Source organism: Enhydra lutris, unplaced genomic scaffold (genome assembly GCF_002288905.1).
Source record: "Enhydra lutris kenyoni isolate GAN:26980312 unplaced genomic scaffold, ASM228890v2 scaffoldscaffold20, whole genome shotgun sequence".
NCBI lineage: Eukaryota > Metazoa > Chordata > Mammalia > Carnivora > Mustelidae > Enhydra > Enhydra lutris.
In genome coordinates, this window is record NW_019154104.1 from 17,185,953 (window position 1) to 17,208,441 (window position 22,489).

A 22,489-nucleotide genomic window follows, 5' to 3' on the forward strand; every position below is an offset into this window, starting at 1 on the left:
GCTCAGTGGGGAGCCTGCTTCCCCCTCTCTCTGCCTGCTTCTCTGCCTACTTGTGATCTCTTTTTCCGTCAAATAAATAAACAAAACCTTTAAAAAAAAATAATGTTAAGTCAACTTAAGAGGCTCCTTCTAACACTCATAGAAACATCCTCCCTGATCGGCGGGGAGAGGGATCTGGACTGAAATGCACGCTAATTGACATGCCGTCCAACATATACAACCAGTTATCATCCAGTTCAGATGAAAGGAGGGAGCTGTTTGCAGATGACTGACTAGGAAGGGCGTGATTTGATTTAACCCCACACGATTCTCCTGTGGGGCTCATAATTCTTTGAGAGCAGGCTTATATGGGAATTGGCAAATTCATGTTAGCTGCAACCGGGCAATCACAAGAAAGGAAAAACCAGTGTGGACCAGCAAAATGCTTCCCTTCGAGCCACAGAGAAGTTAAAAAGCCGACAGAACACTTTAAAATCATCTTACCAGAGCACTAGGGACCTGCTTTGGAGACAACGCTGGTTGTTTTAAATCTGTTTATTTTATGGCTCACCTGTAACACAGCTAACAGAGCTTTCAACTGGTGAGGGCTGGGCAGAACCGTGGGGAGAACGAGTTCTGATCCTTCATTATTCAGCCAAGAGGAGTGATGCCTAGAGAGGCTCAGTGACTTACCCAAAGCCACCCAGTTTATGCGTAACAGAAGGGAAAAGTGTACGCAGGTCTTTAGACCCCGTCGCACCAGGCTACGATCTGTCGTGATGCCATCCATGGGGTGGCTCCAACAGGCGTCTTAGGTGGACAAGTATTTCCCCATATGGGAATCACACCAAGGGACAGGGGCCACAAACTCAAACAGCCGTGCTCGCCTGAGTATCTCAAGATCCATTTTGTGTGGTCTGCCTATCTGATGCCACTTCTTACGGGAAGATGGTTCTTGATTTCAGCGGGGACCTTCTCTAGCTATCTTGACATTTCATTTACGTGGTTATACAGCCATACATTTTAAAGCTACTTAGAAAATTACGTAGGACAGAAATAATGCTGTGAGAATTAGACTCTGGCTACCCTCTAGGCCTTTCCATGAGGATAAGCTTGTATTTTTCCAGTGTCTTAAAAATCTGGGGAGGGGCAGTTGGACTGGACTTGGGGAGCAGGGAAGAGCAGAGCATTAGGAATCTAAGAAGCATGGAGGGAGGCCTGGAGTTGTACTTGCTAAGGACCTCCGTGGTAGGAAGATCTTGATTTAATGTGGCGTTAGCTCATGCCGGCAGACAACTGTAGTTTCAACATTTGTGAAAGTGTCAGATCAGAAGAAAGAAATCCTTGGATTGTATCTAACTCTCATCCCCCCACCCCACCCAATATAAACCTCCAAGACACCAGGAAATACCGGACTATTCACTTGCCTTAAGATTGTCTGCATTTCAAGTTCGCACCAGTTCCATATTGAATCCCAACATTCCCAGGGTAACCTGAGTACATGTTTGAAACTTAATGCAAATGTAGTTGAGCCTCGAACAACATGATACCCCGCAGTTGAAAATCCACGTATAGGTTTGGACTCTCCAAAACCTTAAATTCTAAAAAGCCTACTGTTGACCAGAAGGCTCACCAGTAACCACAGCCGATTAACACCTATTTTATACGTTCTATGTATGATGTACTGTACTCCTACAGTGACGAGCTGGCGGAAAGGTTATGAAAACCGTAAGGAAGCGACACATATAGCGCTGTAACGTCCTCATCAAAAGATATTCACGGATAAGTGGGTCCCTTCAAACCCATGCTATTCAAGGGTTGACTGTACTTACTCTAGATTTCACTTAGTATTCTCAAGCACTTATAAAGCAAAAAGGCCGAATAGTTTTCAAGTAAGTGAATTTTATTTTTCTCTGACATTTCACAGTCAATTTCTACAAAAACTTCATTCTTCCTCAAAGGAATTCACATTTGGTAAATAAATCTCTACCCTAAAGAATTCATAGCAGGAAAAAGACTTCAATATATGCACAAGAGTTACTTTTCTGTTGAAGGAATCATAGTAAAGTCAGACAATATGATAGTCAATAAAAAGCCATGAGTGTAATAAATTACAAATGTTATTAAACTCCGTTCCCATAACCAGTTCCATCAGCAGCTTTTTCTAGACGTGTCTCACCCTTGCCAACAAAATCTGCCAAAAGTTCTCTTTAAGTGTCGGTCTGAACTCAGAATTGCTTCTCACTCTCAGAAAGTAGTAGCTCTGCCCCAGTACTTCATACCAGATCAAATCACGCCCGCTAGGACCATCACTACTTACAGCCTCGTGCAACCAACAGAGATCCTTCTGGTCTACTCCGAGCTTCCTTCATGTGCCGATCTGGCGTCTGGCCCCAAATGTCTGGGAGCCTCAGTGGACCTCTTCTTCCAAGAACTAGCTTCCCTATTCGGCTTCATCTGCTTACAGCTCCACGAGGGAAAGAACACCCATGCTAACAGCCTACAGAGACTTCCAGCACGAAGTCACACGATGAGAGAAGAGCCAAGGACATGCTGCTTCCCCCTGCCACTCAGCAGTGCGGATCAATGGTGGCTTTCATCATCTTTCACCATAACAGGAAGGGAAATGCAAATCTTAATCTAGTAAGAAGAGTCCAAGAGGCTGATATCTCCACAGAGGGTTTTTCCGATGGAATAAATTTGGTTCTCAGCAAGTGTGTTCAGATTTTTGACAGTAAGACTCATGACTGGCGCCCAGGCTGTTCTGAAGGCACCTGTCTCTGTATCTTTGCTGCCAAATACCGTCAGCCAGAAAGGAAGCTTCCTCGCATGGTGCACGGAGCAGAGCTGCCACAGTACCACACGGATTCCGGGGAGGCAAAGGGAGCGGGCCAAGAGGGGAATAGTGAAAGGAGCTGAGAGTCTGCTTAAAGACACATTTGCTGGGATTTTGAAACTCCTTCAGGAAGCAAACGGCAGGTAATAATTCTGCACTGATCAGGAGTGCAAGGATTTTTACCAAGCTATTTCTAAACTGGCCGTATCTAAGTCATTCAAGTTTAGTAACAAAGTGTGGGCAATCCGATGCCTTGAAATTTAAAAACTCTGTGACGGTTGTAACTACCAGGTAAATGGGAGCATTAGCTTCTGGCCTTGGTGAAACTTTAAGAACATTTTTCCCTGCAGAAAATGTGAAGCTGGTCACACGGAATTTCTTACTAAGGTAATCTCTGTGGAGATTTACAAGAGGATGAAATTTTTCAATGAGATTCCAATGAGATAAAAGTCTGAAATGGCACTACTTAGGGATCCCATTTACCTCTACCACGACGCTCCAAGAACTGGTCTCACCTGGAAATTGTTCTCGCACCCTCCATTTCCAGGTAAGTTTCAAATAACCAACCCCACACCTCTGGCTTTGCCACCAATATCCAGGGCACAAAGGAGACACAGAAGACTTCCCCGCAAGTGCTCCATGTCACTGTGACATGCGACAAATGCAAACTTGGGGTAGGAAAACACAATCAGCACGAAGAGTGGTTTCCAATGTTTTGGGCACTTCAACGTCAGGACCTCAGGATGGTTTTAATTCAAAGTCGATCAGCTTAGTAATCGCTCCTTTCCTCTTTTACAAAAATGAAAGGGGATAAAAAAGTGGCAGCAGAGAGTTAACTTACATACATCCTCAGAAGCCACTAAGTTATCTTTTGAGATTTTCACACATAAAACAGGTTGCATTGTTTCAAAAAGAGGCAGGGGTGGGGGTGGGAGCATACATTTCCAGAATCCTCCAACTCCCAACCAAGAGATGCTATGTCTACTTTCTTCAGAGTCTAAATCAAAAAAGCAATTCAGCAATTACAATTCCAGATGGTACTGAATCCATTCCATATTTTAAAAATCTGAAGTATTTTGCCTACCAGTTTAAGTGAGGAGAAATCTGGCTTGTGATTAAAGTGTAAGAGTTCACTGGTGCGACCCTCTCCCCTCGACTTTCCAGTTTAGGAAGACAGAGCGTCACGTGGCTCAGCGTGTGCACCCTCGGCCCAACCTGTGCCCGCAGCACTTTAGTGTTTGCCCAGATGGCACGATGCCTTGTGGAACACGAGCTCGCCTCCTCTTTCTGTCTGTGACTAAGACATTCGAGGGAAGCTCCACAAAGGGATCCTTCTGTCACCTACTCCCTGGCTTGACAGGTGTCACTCTGTGTGCTCCTCCCTGTCACTGTGCCCTTGTTCACAGTGTGTGGGATGGTGGGCGGTGACAGCTGCGACAGCCCCACACAACCATCTCTCCTGCTTTGCCCCGTGACCCATCTAAGCACCTGCAGGCTAAGGAAAGGGGACTCGGCATTCACAAGTCCTCGGGGACTCAGAGGAACAGAGCTGTATGTAAACTGTGCACAGACCACAGGTTAAGACAGCGGCCAGGTACTGGCATGTGGCTTCCTAAGTGAGCTGCCCAACAGTCGAAGTGTAGAAGGAAAAGCTCTTACATAAGCTGTGGGAGACAGGAGTAGAAACAGCCAAAGAGTTAAAAAGAACCACTCAAGTCACGGGAAAATATGCCTTCTGGGTTACATGTCTGGGTGGTCGGAGAACGCCTCCAGCTCACTGCCGGTGTGCCTAGAGCCCGAGGCTAAAGATGCCTGCAGCTTGGCCCAGGCCTGAGGAGCCCTGCTCTTGGTGGCCTCGATGAACAGCTGGGTCTGCTCCTTCAGCTGGTCTAGCTCCACCTGGGTCGCCTGGTTCTGACGGATCAGCTCCTTGGTTTTCAGCGTGATCTCCAGCAGACCGGACTTGTGGAGCACGACCAGGGTATTCTGAAAGCGCCTGTGCTTGCTCTGTCGCTGCTCGGCGGCCAAGAGCTCAGGGCTGCGGCACAGGTGCTCGGCGGCCCACAGGGGCGAGCTGTAGCTGGCGGCCAGCGGCGACAGCGGGGAGCTGCTCTCGAAGCCGTGCAGCGTGCTGTCTGCCGCGCACACCGGGCTGGCGGGGGAAGCAAAGGTCAGGCTGGGGGCTTTAGCCACGTGGCTGCTGGACACCGGCTGAAGAGTCTGCGGGCTTCCACCTGCCACCAGAGAGGGCACGCCCTGCAGAGCGGAGTCCTCCGCAAGCTTGGCGCCCGCGGGTGCCGGCGCCGGGGGGCTGGGGGGCACGGCGCCAGGCTTGGTGGGCTCGCTGGAAGGCAAGGTCGGCCCAAGTCTCTCGGTACAGACTTTCTTCTGCATCCCACTTTCTCCTCTCTCTTCTGGGCTGAGGGAAAGGCCCCTTTTGCCTGGGTGGGGGGCGATTTTGGTGTAAGAATTCAGAATGGGCAAGTAGTTTCTGGAGTCCGACTTCTTCTCGCCCGCGTGACAGGGGCTCACGGGAGACGGCACGGGCGGATGGAGGAACAGGAGCTGCGGCTGCGCGGAGATCACTTCGAAGGATGGCTGGACTGTCCACGACTGGAGCTGGGAGGAGCTGCTGCCCTGCAAACACAGGAGGAGAGCAGCGCGCTGCAGTTACCTGCGGAAGGAGGGGCGCTGGAAGCTCCTGTCAGGGACAGAGCTTCCCCCGCATTCCGGAGAGCCCTTCTCAAGAACAGGACTGGAAAGGGGGCCTGAAAATCCATCTGGGGCTGAGATCAGCAGTTTGGGTCTTGTCTCGTTTTGAACCTTGCTTAAGGGAAAACTGAAGGAACTCTATTACTTTTATTCAAGCGTTATCCCGCAGAAAGAGAAACTGTAGGTAGGCGAAGTAATGACAGGGTGAAGGTCACAATGGAGGCAATGAACATACGGACAGTCTGAAGTCCTGACCGAAGTTAAAATGTGCTTATCTCAAGACAAGTGTGTCTTTACACCCAAGTCTGTCTTCATTTAGCTGTATCTCGGACCTTTCACCTGAAAATGACTTTTGATTAGAGAGGTACATATTGTCGTGGCCGTTTTTAAGTCGGTGACGCCCGGTAACCAGAAAGCCATTCAAGACCACAGTGCTTATGTGGTGCTTACTCTGGGGGGACACTGCACATGATGGTTTCTGTGGGTGCTCCCCTTTCACCTCCCTAGCGCCCATGTGGAGTTAGTTTCTTCTCACAAATAAGAAATGAAGGCTCAGAAAGTAGAAATAACTTGCTTTAAGCCTCTAAGCTACTAAGTGATGGAGCTAGGATTCCATCCTCGGTCTGACTCGAAAACCCATCCTAACCATTCACTACTCAGCTTTTGTCACGTTACCCCTCAATTATACATTTTTTTATTCTTAAAGTACTGATTCAGATGGAAGTCTAATAAAGAAGGGCAGGGCTGTTTGTCCCCAATGTTTAAAAGCCAGTCCAGTTCCAACTCGGTCCCAAAGATATGGGTGTAGATGAGGCTAGGAAGAGAGAACCCAATGGAGGTTCTTAACCCTGGTGGGCCATTTATCTGAAGAAAGCTCTGGACTCTCCTCCTACATCTGCATACCATGTTGCACCCATGTCAGCTTCTTGGATGCCTCGCTAGGAGCTTTAAGCCAAGTTCAACTATAGTGCATCGCACAGAGGCTAGGATGACCCGGAAAATCCATTCTGGAGTCCGGCTGGGGTAATGCCTAAGCAAGCAGGGCCAGGCCTAGCAACCACACTTCCTTGTCAGAGGTCCAAAATTAGAGGTCGTCTGAAGTAGAGATCAGCCTGGCCCACTTGGTCAGGAGCAAAACTTCAGGCTATCCCCTTAGTCACTTATGCCACAAGGACAAGACCTACAAGGCAAACGGATCCAGAAACTATGTAACTCACTATTCTCCCAAGATGATTTCAGTGGATTATTCTTCCTAATGCGGCTGTATGCTGTCCACATAGATACTTAGCTTATCTGTTCTAATTATGAGATCTGACAATGTGTTATTCACACTGAAATCATCTGAGGGAACACGGGACAAGATTTTCGGCTTGGATAGGATCTCAGAATCATTTCACATAAAGCCTTCGTGTTAAAGATGAGCAAACAGACATCCACGGTGGTTAAGCAAGGATGTGCAAGATCTCATGGTCTGGGGGCAGAGAAAGAACCAGACCCTCACAAGAAAAATACCTAAAAGCAAGCAGCAAATATCAAGACATTACACAATATGCAGAGATTTTTTTTTTTTTTAAGTGTACGATTATTTTAATTCTGGGATGTGCTGGATTCAAGCATGTGTGAAAACATGACCGCTCCTCTGGGTCAGCCTGCCCCGGAGCCTCCAAGCTCCTGATGGAGCCCAGTGGCCTTCCTTCCCGGCGGTCTTTGTCCTGAAGAATGCTGCTCTGCTGGAAAAGCCTACTCACTCCTCAACGGCAGGCTGCTCAGCCCTCGGGAGCTGCCAGCCGCGCCTACAACAAAGAAGGCACATAAACACAGACAGGCACACGAGAAAGAGCGAGAAGGGAGCAGGAGAGGAAGGCGGGGAGGAAAAAAGCCAGGAGAAAAAAAAACCCAAGAAGCAAGTGGCACTGGGCAGGGGGCTGCCTGAACAATCTCATGTGGGCTCCATCTCGTGCCTTTATTCCCTCTCTTTGTTTCAGTAAGGACAACTGTGCTCCCAGCTGAGATGTGATTTACCAAGGAAAAAGCTTCAAAAATTCTTAGTTCTTTCCTCCAAGTCACTAGGTTGCCTTGGTGAAAATCAGTTTGTGTGCCTCTGTCATAACGAGGTAAACAGTTCCGATCTTCGGGTTTCCTGTCAGGCTCTCACCAGGTTCTGCCACCTAAGGTGGGAAGGTCAACCACACAAAGCCAGATTTCCGACTTCACCAGCTGCAAGCAGCCTCAGCAGTGGACCCACGTGAGAACTGATACCCTTTAGAGCAAAGAAGAACTGATACCCTTTAGAGCAAAGAAGGGTAAGGTTCAATGTTCTTCAGCCAGTTCAGTTCTTCAGCCAATTCATGTGATTGAATTCTCTGTTTCAAACACCGGGCTGAGCTTACATTTCCATTTCTAAATCTTCTTTTCTTCATATCCAGACAATAATCACATTATATTCACAGTTATGTAATCAAGCCCCAAACAGGGTACTTTCAATTCCACAACAATGCTGTGTGGCATCTACTGGGAAAGCCACAGCCAAACCGAAGAGCTGCTTTCTCACTGACGACACAACTTTGAGAGAACACAGAAATTGCCTCTACTGCTCAAACAAATAAATACATCCTACCTCTCTCAATTCAAGGGCAACCCAAATTAAAAAGAGATTCTTTTGTTTCTACCCTCAACTCTGCCATATGTTAGAATGCACCGTGGAAGTTATGACATTTCTGCTTCGATCCTTTATTTCTGGGGTCCCTCTGGACAAACCAGGAATACAGAAATAAAGCAGTCCTACTGTCTGGAAAATGGGAACACAGGTCACGATTACTGCGGTCCTTCTGAAACCACTGTCCCCGGGACAGAAGCACACATCAGTGTGGTTCCCATGGTCTCCTTCTAAAATCTCTCCTTGACGGAGAGAAAAGAGGCACTGTACAGAAGGAGCTCAGAAACTTGAATGGGCAGACACATCAGGAGACAGCAGTCCTCCTCACCTGTTTGACCAGCACATTCTTCATGACGACCATTGGGGACAGCGCGGGGAAGGCACTGCCTGCGGTCTTGGAGTTCTGCCTTGGCCTGTCTTCTCGGCTCCAGCCTAAGGCGCTCAGCATGTCCTCGGACTCCATCTGCTCTGCCGAGCTCAGACACTCTGAGCTCCCATCTGCTGGGCAGAAGAATGGTCAGTTTGCATAGGATCCAGGCTGGGGGCTCCTAAGCAGACCTTCGAAGGAGTTAACGGATTTCTCGAAATGGAATGGAACATTTGTGATATACGTTTTTTGTGAATTTTTCTGGAAGGGTCTTTAGCTTTTATTGTATTCTCAGTGGAATCCACACATGAACCCTCCTACCTCAAAAGATTATAAATCGCTACCCTAGGACAGCAGACTTCCTTTCTAAGTCTATTACAGACAAAAGCTTGCATCAGTTAGGGTTTATGTGAAAGTAATTAAAGCCAGCTGACAGGGGAAACAGGGTGAAGGTTTCAAAGCTAGGTCATTACTTTCAAGAATCTGCTGCTGAGAGGGGAGGGACTGTGTGTGTGACCTGGGGCAGGATGAAGATCTTTAGAGGCTCTGGGCACCACAGGATAGAAGAATAAAGACAAAACCAACCTGTAAACCTCAAAACTTACCTCCATGCTGAAATGTAAAGAGCTCCATCCTAAATTTTCTAATTGTACAATTCTGGGTAAGTTCATCCATGCTGAAATCTGAAATGTGTCTTTGTTTACCGCCCCCCCCACACCCAACACCTCCAACAAAGGGGGTGCTGGAGTCCTAAATGCACATTGAGTGCACCCCTGGGGATCTGGCACAATGGGAGACAGAACGGCACTCTCTGGGGGAAAGCAAATGAGGGCGCCCCGTGTGAAATCCACACAGAAAGGCCTTAATTAGCGACCTGCTGGAGTAAGCTGGGAGCCTGCTCTAACCTTGCGAGCGAGGAGCCTGGGGATACACTAAATGCTCATCAAGAATCGCAGAGTAATTGGGCTGAGGCCGGACGGAAATGTGACTATAATTCAAATGAGCTTAAGTGTCAACACTTGCATTTAATCAGAATGTCTAGAGATGTTTTCTAGAATTTACGGATGCTGGGGGCCTCCCTTCAATCTACTGAAGGACTGATCTGGCGCCCAGGCCAAGTGGATTTTCACAAGGCACAGGGACTCCGAGTGTGCACCTCTAGTGAAGAACCAGGGCCTGCGACAAAGGACCTCAGAAGCAAAATGCATGCGAGCGCATGAATCTTGGTTTCTAAACGCCATTCTGCACAAAAAGGAAAACAGGGATCCGTGGAGAAACAGCTAAGTTCAGTTCAAGTGGGAGTGGAAAGTACAAGATGAGCCTGGACATCTTATTGTCCCAGAAAGCAAGGAAGTGCTCAAACACAAATGTGGTCAAGTCGGAAAGACACAGAACCATCTAGAAGGGGCTCCCATTGGCTAAGTTTGGGACAATTATACAGGACTGACAGACTGAATTACAAGAGCATCCCGTGAATCCGCAGCAGTGCTCAAATGGTCTACAGAAGTGTCTGTACTACTCTACAGAAGTGCGCCTTCTCCACAGAAGTGTCAGCCACTAAAATGTACAAGGAGTGGTAAATCAGAGCACATTCTTTTTTAATTGTAACTTTTTTTCCCCAAAGATTGTATTTATTTATTTGACACAGAGAGAGAGGCAGAGAGAGAGAGAGCACGTGTGCAGGAACACAAGCAGGGGGAATGGGAGAGGGAGAAGCAGGCTCCCCGCTGAGCAGGGAGCCCCATGTGGGGCTCGATCCCAGGACCCTGGGATCATGACCTGAGCCTAAAGGTAGACGCCTAATGACTGAGCCGCCCAGGCGCCCCTCAGATCACCATTTTTAAGCCAAAAATGTAGTAAAGGATTCAGGCAAGCATCATCAGTGGTTGTTAAAATCACTGGTCAAGAGTTTTTGGGAAACAGGACAGTCACACAGTGTCAAAGTATCATCCCATAAACTATGTACTAATTACAAAGAGAAAAAGGTACTTTTGCAATAAAGCTATCTCATACAAGCTCACAAACGACCTTAACTACGTGATCAGCCAGGGCATCACCAAGAACAAACTCAGGAGTCTCATTATGTGCTACAGGAATGATGTAACATCAAAAGTGCAGTATTCTGGTAAAAACAAAATGCTTATCCTGACTCTAAAAATGGGGAGACCATCAGAAAAATCCAGAGAGTGAGACATTCTACAGAACAACAGGCCTAATTCATTCAAGTATGTCACTGGCATTAAAGAAAACAAAGGGACAAAGGGGAGGAAGGAAAAGGCAAGGAAAGATGAGGACGTTGTTCTAGAATAAATCAGACTAAAAAGGACAACTAAATGAAATGCACAATACTTAATTGGATCCTGGATCCAAAACAAACAAATCGACAAAAAGACAAACAGTTACAAAGGACATTATGGGGACAATAGGGAAAATCTGAATATGGATTATGGCTAATTAATAATTTACATCGAGTGAAAACTCTTGGTTACGACCCTGACGCTAGAATTATTGCAGAAGAATGCCACTCTTTTAAGAGATTGGTACTGAAGTATACTTGTTTATATATAGATATATACGGTACGAACAGAAGGAGGTATGTATGTGTATAGAGACATACAGCAATATGGCAAAATGCTATCCCTCAGTGGATCTGAATGAGACATCTGTCATGGTCATTCCATTTTGTGTACATCCAAAATTTTTCAAAACATAAAGTTGGGAGAATAATTCAAATGGGAAAAACTACCTAGGTTTTACAAATCCTATCACGCTCCAAGGTACTCAGAACGGTAACTAGGGCGCTGATGAACTCACTCCCTGGCAGTGGCCCAGGAGAGACCAGAGGCACATACAAGGCTGCTCTCTTGGGTGTAATGATGATTTTTTAATCCCACCTTATGTATGAACAACACAAAGCTTCTTTTGTTTATTTTTTATTTTTTTTTAAGATTTTATATATTTATTTGACAGAGAGAGAGAGAGAGATCTCAAGGCGGTAGAAAGGCAGGCAGAGAGAGAGGGGGAGGCAGGCTTCCTACTGAGCAGGGTCCTGGGCTCGATCCCAGGACCCTGAGATCATGACCTGAGCCGAAGGCAGAGGCTTAACCCACTGAGCCACCCAGGTGCCCCAACACAATGCTTCTTAAAGCACTTTGACATAGAGAATTAGGCAACTATCAGGAAAACCATCCAGACTTTGGGACACACTACAAAACATGTGACCTGACAAGGCTGAGGCTGTTGGAAGGCATACTGCAACGTCAACATCCTGGCACTAATCGGTGGTAGGATTATGGATAATGTTTCGTTTCTTCTTTGCTGAAATTGTTCCTGAATTTCAAAGCTCCTATAAGGAGCACGTATTACCTTCAGGATATGAAAAACGAACGTGATAGTAAAAGAAAAAAAAGAGACATTAGGCCTATAATGTCTCCCAAACCGGTCTGATCACAGAAATCCCCAGAGACGTGTGTAAAAAGCAACAGAACCCACTTTTCAGGGCCCTCCCACCAACCTTCGCTATCATGATCTCCAGGAGAGGAGTCTGGTGATCAGTAAATTCTCCCTCAGAGAATGAACCCTGCCCACATCTTGGTCTCAGACTTCTAGGCTCCAGAACTGGGAGATGACAAATGTGCTGTTTCAGCCATCTGGTTTGTGGACTGTTATGGCCGTCCTAGCGAACTTGTACACCACCCTAACCAATAAAGGTCTGGCTCCAATAACCTTAGCTTAATCACAGCAATACTGTTATCATTCAGGTAACAGGAACTGCACACACCTATGCACGTGCCCACCCAAACTTCAACCATAATCTTAGCCCAGGCCCTGATGAGTTTGGGCCAAAGATCAGTATATATGGAATGCCAAAGCAAGGGAATCTTGTGGCTCTCTTATAGAACACCAAAAAGTGTAGAGAGCCACACCAATTGTAGGTTTCTTTTTTAAATCTTTTAAAAAGATTTTATTCATTTATTTATTTATTCTTATTAACATATAATGTGTTATTTGTTTTAGGGGTACAGGTCTGCGATTCAACAGTCTTACACAATTTATTTTAGAGAGAGAGAGCACTTGAGGGAGGGAGAGCACAAACAGTGGGGAGGGGCAGAGGGGAGAGGGAGAAGCAGACTCCCCGTTGAGCAGGAAGCCCGATGCAGGACTCGATCCTAGGACCCTGGGATCATGACCCAAGCTGAAGGCAGATACTTAACCCACTGAGCCACCCCAGCACCCACCCCATGTAGGTTTTAGTCCCCACACAGTATGTTCACTCCAGTGTAGCAACTGTGAGCATCTCAGCCAACGTGTACTCCCCATCACTGACTACTCCTGATCAATTACTGAATGAACAGATAAACAGATGAGGTGGATTTGGCTGACATTAACGTAAAGAATTCATCAGAGGGGCGCCTGGGTGGCTCAGTGGGTTAAGCCTCTGCCTTCGGCTCAGGTCATGATCTCAGGGTCCTGGGATCGAGCCCCGTATCAGGCTCTCTGCTCAGCAGGGAGCCTGCTTCCCCTCTCTCTCTGTGCCTGCCACTCTGCCTACTTGGGATCTCAGTCAAATAAATAAACAAAATCTTTAAAAAAAAAAAAAAAGAATTTCATCAGAGCGGGCGACTTAAGTACTTTCAGCAACAGTGCTGAAAGGTAGGGCATCTGGAGTCACACAGTCCTCGATTCAATCCCAGCTCTACTGCTGACCAGTTGCCTGATCTTGGAAATGATGTAATCCTTTTTTAACATTTTTTTTAATTTTTAAAAGATGTGCTTATTTATTATAGAGAGAGAGTGTGTGCACGTGAACAAGGGAAGGAGCAGAGGGAAAGGGACAAGCAGACTCTGCACAAGGGGAGCCTGAGGCGGGGCCTGACACACGGCTCAATCCCATGACCCTCGATCATGATTCGAGCCGAAATCAAGAGTGGGACATTTATCCGACTGAGCCACCCAGGCGCCCCGGAAATCATGTAGTCTTTCTATGCCTCAATTTCCACATCTGTAAAATGGGGAATGTAACAGTCACTTTCTTACAGGATAGTCGGTATGAGTTATTTTATGTGAACTACTTAACATGGTCCATGCCACAGTGTGCTGCAGCTGGGTCCCACCAGCTCACACGGACTAAGACTACACATCTTCTCTAATTCCCCCAATCTTCCCATCCCCACATTTGGTAACATCGTATTAGTAGCTTGAAATTAATTGGCCCTGGTGAGAGGTATGCACCATGGAAACTGGCAAACTTATACATCAGGGGCTGGCTTGCCAGCCAACCACTGGTTACACAGAACTTATACGGTAAATTCTATATAAATGTTAACATGATTATTATTACTTGATAGATATTCCAACTCCCTTGGGAGTTTGAAAAGGCATTCTGCTAATTAAATAAGTAATACTGATGAGATTCCTTTAGCAACTGACGACCTCCGGGGAATCAGGACGTACCTGGGTGGTGGTGATCAGTATTGTTAACAAGAATCTCAGATGAGCCTTATGATGAGTCACGCCTCAGAAACAATGCTGAGGGAGAAGAAAAACCCAAAGGGCTAATAAGCAGGCCCTCCTTCCCTGGACTGTCCTTATTCTAATCCTTCAATTAGGCTGGTACTCTGTTCCTCTCTGAGCAACAATCTGTTTTTAATTTGGCTTCTCATGCAGCATGCCTACAGGGAGAAAACACACCAATCTAGGGATGAGAGAGTTCTAATTTTCCTAACAGCTGCATTTTGCAATATAGATTAATAAATCAACAAGATGGATTGATGAGTCTCTGCGAAGCTGGGCCACATAAATCTTCCTCTAGGAGAGGGCGCTACTCTCAGCACGCCGACCCAGCCAGGAGCCCCTGGCGTCATCTCTCTGCGTCCTCTCGGCCAAAGATGCTGATACACTTAAGCCATATTTAAGCCATTATCCTCAAACCTGGAAGGAAGAGCGCCCGGCACAAAATTAAAAGATTCGCTGTGCAGGCAGCCAGCCCTTTCAGATAAGGTTTAAAACAAACTAGTGAGGAAACCTGAAAACCATTCTACTTGCTGGTCTCGAATAGAGTCTCCAGTTTGGAACTGTACTGGGGGGTCTCTTAGTTCAAATACAAAAATGCACAGATCCTGGCAGGGGTGGGTTGTGGGGGGGAAATGTTTTTAAACATGGCAACGTTACTTTCTTAGCTAAAGCAAGTTATCTAAAATTATATACTATTTCTGTTTCACTTGCTACTGGTGACACCAGGCTGCAGTCCTTCTTTTCCAACAATGTAGCTATTCCTCTGGAAAAGGAGCTAAGACAACAGAATTGTATTTAAGTATTTTTTTTCCCCAGTAACCACTTGCAACAGTTGGACATGTAAGATTTGAAGTTGAGAGAGGCTGAGTTGAAAAAAGATGGCAGAGCGTTCCTTCAAAACTAACCCCCGGTGACTCTGACGGTAGCCCACAACACGGGCACCAGAATTACCATTTTAAGACGTAAGACAGTTAGTTATCCTATACGTGAAAGCTTCCCACATTTATCACACAAATTTTAGGGAGGACATTTTTAGGAGGAGTTTTAGGCAAATCATTCACTGCGAAGTGGAAGGAAGAAGGTATTTTTAACCTGAAAATCCGGAGTCCTTATCTGACTCAGCGGCTGCCATGCCGTGTTGACGAGCTGCCTTCTTCATCTCTGTGCCTTTGCCCAGTTTGGCCGAGAGTCTTCTGGGGCTCTCCCTGGACGGGTTTTTCCTCTCCATGTTTTACTGGGCTGGAAGTGGATTCATCAGTCCTCCTTTCAACTGGATTGCCCTGGGGAAAACAACAATTACGTAAGAAGACAGTGCCTGGAGAGGGGACACAGGTGATCCTGCTGGTGAGGAAAGTGAGGGCAGAGAACACTGGCCTCGTCCAATTCCTCCGTATTTTCTCAGAGGTCTCCGCTTACCCAGGCTTCAAGTCTGCTGCACAGGAGAATGGTTTCCACCCAAAAGGAGGTTCACTGTCCTCTCCTGCCCTCAAATTCCATTACAAATTCAGGGCACGCAAACCACGCTCAGTGGAAGCTTTGTAAACTGCTAACAAAGGCACACTTGATTAGGGTTTTTGGAAGGGGTAACTCCCCCTGCTCCCCGAGGAAGGGAGGAGAGGTGATGCCCATCTTGGACAAGGCTTGCCTTCCCAGCATGCACTGGCAGGCCCCGGACAGTAGAGTTGTTCAAATTAACCTTCACTTCTTCGGATGAGGTACTGAACACAACTCTTCATATGTGCAGGCTACGTTTTGGCTTAAAAAGAACTTTTCTGCACAAATAAGACCATGTATAATAATGCTTTGATTCCATACAAGTCCACACGCAACGTTACTGCTGTAAATGTCCTCCGTTGCTCGTCCATTTTACGGAAGAGGAAACTGAGGCTCAGGGTAAGGGGCACTCATTTAGAAACTTATCTATCCAGCGCCCACTATGACGCAGGCCTTGTGCTAGGACCAATACCAAGTGCACACAAGAGACATGGTTAGTACCTTGCTGGAACTTATGACCTAGAGAGCCAGACAGACACTAATCAAGTAATCATACAATTATTTAGCAACTTTAAAAAAAATTTTTTTTAGATTTTTTAAAAGATTTTATTTATTTATTTGACAGACAGAGATCACAAGTAGGCAGAGGGGCAGACAGAGAGACAGGGTGAAGCACGTTCCCTGCTGAGCAGACAGCCCAACGCGGGGCCCGATCCCGGGGCTCGATCCCAGGACTCCAAGATCATGACCTGAGCCGAAGACAGAGGCTTAACCCACTGAGCCAGGTGCCCCTATGTAATCACTTTTTAAAAAAGATATTACTTATTTATTCTGAGAGAGAGAGATCATGAGTGGGGGTGGGGAAGGGGCAGAGGGAGAAGCAGGCTCTCTGCTGAGCAGCTGAGCAGGGAGCTCAGTGTGGGACTCAATCCCAGGACCCCAGGATCATGACCTGAGCTGAAGGCAGAAGTTTAACTAACTGAGCCACCCAGGAGCTCCCCTAAATCATTATTTTTGGTAACGGCTATAAAGGGGAGGGGCTAAAAGCAGTTGGGGGCAGGGCAGGGGGTACTGGGCAAGGGAAGGCTTTCCTGAGGACGTGATGTATAGCCGGGATCCAGAGGAGTTAGCCAGGGGAAGGGCAGTGAGTGGGATGTGGCCCTGTGAAGGCCTTAAAGGAGCAAAGAATCTGACACATTCAAAGAGCTGAGAGGCCAGGGAGGCCAGAGCATGGCGCAGGGGGGTAGAAGGCCATGCACCTGCACCTAGAGGGAGTGGTGGGAGCCAGGCAAGCAGTGCCTTATAACCCATGGTCGAGCAGCATTTTCAAAGCATTCTGGGTGCTGGACTGAGGTTAAAGTGGAGAGAGGCAAGAGAGGCACTGAGATCATGCAGATACTACCACAGAAGCCCTGGGGAATTAAAGCGGTGGCAGTGGTGAAAGGACAGAAGGGAACAGACTGGAGATAGATTTAGAAAGACTTGATGGGGCTAGGTGACTGCATGTTGGGAGGCAGACGGTGGGACCATTTCCTAGGCTAGGCAGCCCAAGAAGGGCGCAGAGGGACTCGGTGACGTGGCTAGGGCAGTCCAATTTTGGCCATGTAGACAGAAGTGGCTGTGGGTCATTCAAGTGGAGAGGCTGGGGAGGCTGTCACATGTGCACGTTGGGAGCCCAGAGAAGCTAAAGAAGCCTAGACTTGGCCCAGTGACACACAAGTCCACAGCATATCCAGAACCTGGCTAACAGTGCAAAGAATGAGACAAATGAACCCTTCAGAAGGCTGGCAGAGGCTGAGAACATTCCAGATATTTTAACAAGGCCATCTGCGTCCCCGTGGAATGGCAGTGATAAGGATGGCATGGTAAGAACACAAAGGTTATTAGGGGGATAAAGAAAACAGGGAAAATGGCAATGACGGTGACAAATGGGTAGGCGCTATGGTCCGAATGTTTGTGTGTGGTCCCTCCCCCCGCCCCCGCCCCCACCCCGAATTTGTATGCTGAAATCCTAACCACCACCATCCCCAGAGGATGGTAGTATGAGGTGGGGCCTTTGGGAGGTGCTTAAAAGAGCAGAGCGGAGCCCTCCTGAATGGGGTGAGTGCATTATAAAGGCGACACCAGAGATACCCCTTGCCCCTTCCACCACAGGACAGCGAACACTCTGTGACCCAGAACATGACTGTGCTGGTCCCCCGACCTTGGACTTCCAGCTTCTAGAACTGTGAGAAATACATTTTTGCTGCTTGTAAGCTACCCAGTCTGTGCAGTTTTTTTACCACAGCATGAATGGACAAATACTAGGTCCAAGCAATGCCTGGTGAGGCTCTAAACCACAGTGCCCTTGCACCTCCATCCATCTGTCCTTCTGAGTGGAGAGGAACACGAGCTCCCTGCCAAAGGGCACTGTGTCTGGAATATCCTGAAATGTCAAGTCTGAACACTTCTCTAGCAGAGGATACAGTGAAGAACATCACCTACGCCAGAAGCAGAGGAGCAGGTCAAGATAAAATTAAAGACAAGGATGTTTACAAGCTTCCTGGAGCAACCCTCTTGCTCCTACTTTTTTGCATGCAGTAGAAGCGGACTAAAGGGAACTTCCCTGAATGAGACTCAATTTTAAGCATAATAGTAAAAATTATTTTGTATCCTATCTAACTCACTCAAGGGGACTGGCTTCCCCCATTCAATCCATGTCATACCAAGCACTCTTGGTCACAAGTGAAGTCCCATGTGCATAAAAGAGAAACAATGACACTGTCCCCCCTTGCACAGCACAATGGAAAACCAGCATCTCTACTGTGTGGCTACGAAATTGGACAGCATGAATAAACCAGTTTAAAAAGGAAACCAAAGGGGGCGCCTGGGTGGCTCAGTGGGTTAAGCCGCTGCCTTTGGCTCAGGTCATGATCTCAGAGTCCTGGGATCGAGCCCCGCATCGGGCTCTCTGCTGTCTAGGGGAGCCTGCTTCCTCCTCTCTCTCTGCCTGCCTCTCTGCCTGCTTGTGATCTCTCTGTCAAATAAATAAATAAAATCTTAAAAAAAAAAAAAAAAAAGGAAACCAAGGGGTGCACGGGTGGCTCAGTCATTAAGCGGCTGCCTTCAGCTCAGGTCATGAACCCGGTGTCCTGGGATGGAGCTCTGCATAGGGCTCCCTGCTCAGCAGGAAGCCTGCTTCTCCCTCCCCCATCTGCCTGCTTGTGTTCCCTCTCTTGCTGTCTCTCTGTCAAATAAATAAATAAAATCTTAAAAAAAATTTTTTTTAATGAAAAAGTAAAAAATAAATAAAGAGACCAAAATGTAGAACTGTATGTTTCATTAAATCAGGAACCTTTCGAATGGAACCCAACAAATGTGCATAGTTTAATTTTCCTGAAGTAACACCACCGAAAGGGAACAGGAAGCTTCTTGAAAATGGACGGAGCTGTAGCTTGTGGATGGGCCATCAGCCTTCCAGAAGTCCGACCCTGCTCCTTAGATTGGGAAGGTAGCTCGTGTGCATTGCACCTAATTGAGCGCTTGGCAAAGTTTTCACATTACCTTACTCGATATGAATTATTTTACAGGTATTTTAGATAAAGCATCCCAATTTAGTCTACAGTCCTTTTGATAAGACAACCAAAAAGTCTTGCTCCTGTTATGCAAGTGTGGCCAACAGAACTTCAGAAGATACACAGGAATTTTCTGGCTCATAGAGAAGGTGCATACTTGTGGAATCAAAACGCAAACGTTGACTAATAGGTTAAAAGGAGAACAGATGCAAAAATGTTAAATCCTAAAGAAGTGGTAGCAGATGGAAATAAAGAATGCATAACCCACCTTGGAAAAGCGAATGGACTGCTTTGGATGTGAAAGTGACTAAAAATGTGAAAGCCTCTGTCCAAAGCAAAGGTCCATTTTTTTTTTTAAAGATTTTTTATTTATTTATTTGACAGACAGAGATCACAAGTAGGCAGAGAGGCAGGCAGAGAGAGAGAGAGAGAGAGAGAGAGAGGAGGAAGCAGGCTCCCCGCAGAGCAGAGAGCCTGATGCGGGGCTCGATCCCAGGACCCTGGGACCATGACCCGAGCCGAAGGCAGAGGCTTTAACCCACTGAGCCACCCAGGCATCCCAAGCAAAGTTCTTCTGAAGCAACAGAAAGCCTTGGTGTCTGAGGAAGGTGGGATGGACTATGAAGGGCTACATTATCTCTCCGTGACCTCGCTTCTCTGAGAGGAGAGGCACCACCGTCCTGGGAGTGGCGCGGAGGAGTAAGTCAGTGAACAACCGACCTGCTCACACACAGCACTATCGAGGCCCAGGACAGAGAAGAGCACACAGTGATGGCAGTTACCCCACTGCTCTCAAACCCAGGGCCTTGCAAATGGCAGTTTGAAAACCTCAAGATTTTTTTTCCTCCTCAATATTATTTTACAATCAAGGCAGATGCTTCTAAGCGGACTAGCGGTAGAAATTGGGTTACTCAGCTCTTACCCAGCGTGCCATGTCCTGCTTCCTGGCACAGACTGGAAACCACTAACACTGCTTTACAAACATCTGAGATCCTCACATGCCTGACTCTCCATGGAAAGGACTCCAGCTTAAGTTCCCCCAGACTGTCAGAATCGACCTAACTGGGCCTCTTCTAGGTGCATATGTGACACATTGTCCAAAACGTTCCCAGGGGGGATAGTACACATAAAACTCATAATGGAAAGTGAATCAATAAATATAGAAGTTTATACAAATAGGTACAACATAAAATTCTAACTAGCGTTCTCTAGCACTTGGCTTATTTCTGCACTCCTTACATTCCAGTCCAGTCATCTGTCTCCTCAACCTTGAGTTGTTTTTCATCTTTGCAACCTCAACTCCCCACAACTAATGTGTGAGGTGCTCAACAGAATAATACATTCCAGCAAATCTTCTGTCCTGCTGAGCCCCGCTGACAGCCTCACAGCTTAGCTGTCATCGAAATACCCCAACAGCTTGAAGGTCACGACTGTGCGTTTCCAAACACCATGGTCATCTCAAGATTTAACTTCCAGGTCTGGTCTCCTGGGGGAAACAGGTACCTCATTTGGCCCTTATTCTAAGGTGAAACCTCAGGGATAAGTCCACCAACCGAATTAAAGGTTGTCTAATCCAGAAACAATCTTCATAGAGATTTAGGCTTATAATAAAAGGGGGAACCAAGGTTTACAAGGAAAGGATCTGAAATGCTGCTCTCAGATCTTTCCTTTTATAAACACTTGGCAACTTTCCCAAGAGCTCAAGTTCCCTTTAAAACGTATCACATGGATAAGATGCGTGCATGGACGGAGGTGTGAGGTGAAACTCAAGCAGAGACTTAAATATGAAAAAAGCACAAGGCCGTAGAAATTAAGACCTTGCCACCCAGAAAATCATGAGTAAACCCAGTTATAATTAGAAATAACATTACTAGGCTTTTCCCTGAAGTTACTTTGTCTTCGTCTCCATGTGGGAGATACCATTCTGGGGAAATGTCTGTGTGCTTTAACAGAGAGAAGACACCTCCCCCCGCACCAAAATCTCAAATACTCATTTTCCCCTTCGCATCCATTTCCATGCTCCAACTCGGCTGCAATTTATGTCAAAGATCCTGAACCCCGATTCCATACAATGTCCTCTGTCTGGAACCAGATATGGCTCCCTCCATTCTCCTCTTCCAAAGAAGAGATAAGATGAGCGAAATTCTCCAGATCGCCAGCTTCCAGAAGGGTTCACAGTAACAGTGCCCACCTCCCCATTCGCACCAGCCCACGCTGCATCTGTGCCAGGCAGCAGGAGCACGCTCCAGGCATCCACCAGCCTGCCAGCTCAGCAGGGCAGAACTGGGCAGACCCTAGGACCGTGCTGTGACTGGCACACCACCAGACTCCCAGGGCAAACGGCCAGGCAATGTGTACTGCCAGGACTTGGGCAATCACAGGGAGCCTGGCTGCGGCCTGGGCCTGGATCAGAACTCCCCGAAACCCACCCACTAACCACTAACTCCTTACTTGGCACTGCGCACCTTCTCCCCCACCTCCCCACGTCCCGGCACCATATCTGGCAAGCTGGCCACCCAGGAGAAACCACCAGCCAAATGGGTGACATCAGGTCTCTGCAAAAGACAGCACACCTGCGTCCCGGGCCCAGGACGGGGCACTATGTCCACCCCCTAACTGGAGGCCCAGGACCCTCACCGGGTAACAGCCCCGCTCCCATTCACCTGCCCGTTCCCTGCCCCTCTTCTCAGAGCCCTGCAGGCCTGCGGGCTTTCCGCCGCTGCCTGGACGCCCAGGAGGGCTAGACCCGGGCCCACCCGCCCTGACTGGGTACCCTACTCGCTGCCCACACAAGTCCCCTCCCCACACACAGCCCCCAGTCTCCCGCCATCCCCTCTCCTACGCGGCCGCGCCCCTCGCAGCAAAAGCAACCAACTAAAAGGGAAACAGACGCACCGCCTCCTGCTCCCACCATTTGGCCCTCTGTCCCCCGAAAGTCCCGTCCTCTCTCTTGCCTCCGTCGCTTCCCCTTTCTCTCCTACTCCTGCCTCCTTTCCTCACGCTCCCCGCGCGAACCTTCGGCCCCCAGACCCAACCCTCCCTCTCTCACCTAGGGCTGAGGTCGCCTCTCCACTACCGGCCCAGCGGGTCAAGCGGCGCATGCGCAAGCCCGGCCCCGCGGCTCCATGACAACCCCGTCGGCGCCGGGTCTCAAGCTATTCCCCACCAGCTTCCGCCTCCCGCCCATTTCTCCTCCCTCCGCCTCCGCGGCGGCCTTCTCCGGCCACGTGACTTGACTCGGAGGACCCGGCACCATAGAGACTGTCGAGGTTCTCCTAGAAGGGCCCCCCAACCCGAAGGCGAGGCTGGCACGCCTCCCAGGGAATCGCGGACATCCCTAAGAGGCCTGAGCTCTCTCCGCGGAAGGCGGGCGTCTT

The 22,489-nt window shown here is 47.8% G+C and overlaps 1 protein-coding gene across 1 annotated transcript; it reads right to left on the bottom strand.

Annotated features, from left to right (window-relative positions):
- Positions 1-1,864: 1,864 nt before the first annotated feature.
- LOC111148700 (CLOCK interacting pacemaker) lies at positions 1,865-22,296 on the bottom strand. The gene is made up of 4 exons (XM_022505494.1): positions 22,162-22,296; positions 15,157-15,344; positions 8,512-8,681; positions 1,865-5,452 (listed from the first exon to the last, which is right to left on the bottom strand). Exons 2-4 carry the CDS (start codon positions 15,290-15,292, stop codon positions 4,556-4,558), a joined length of 1,203 nt encoding a protein of 400 aa, XP_022361202.1. The 5' UTR covers positions 15,293-15,344; positions 22,162-22,296; the 3' UTR covers positions 1,865-4,555.
- Between the last annotated feature and the right edge of the window lie 193 nt (positions 22,297-22,489).

Coding starts and splice junctions, on each gene's coding strand:
- LOC111148700 (XM_022505494.1), bottom strand. CDS start 15,292: ATGGAGAGGAAAAACCCGTCCAGGGAGAGCCCCAGAAGACTCTCGGCC. Junction 8,682..15,156: donor TAAGGACTCCGGATTTTCAG/GTTAAAAATACC, acceptor TCTGCCCAGCAG/ATGGGAGCTCAGAGTGTCTG. Junction 5,453..8,511: donor AGAATGTGCTGGTCAAACAG/GTGAGGAGGACT, acceptor CTGTGTTTGCAG/GGCAGCAGCTCCTCCCAGCT.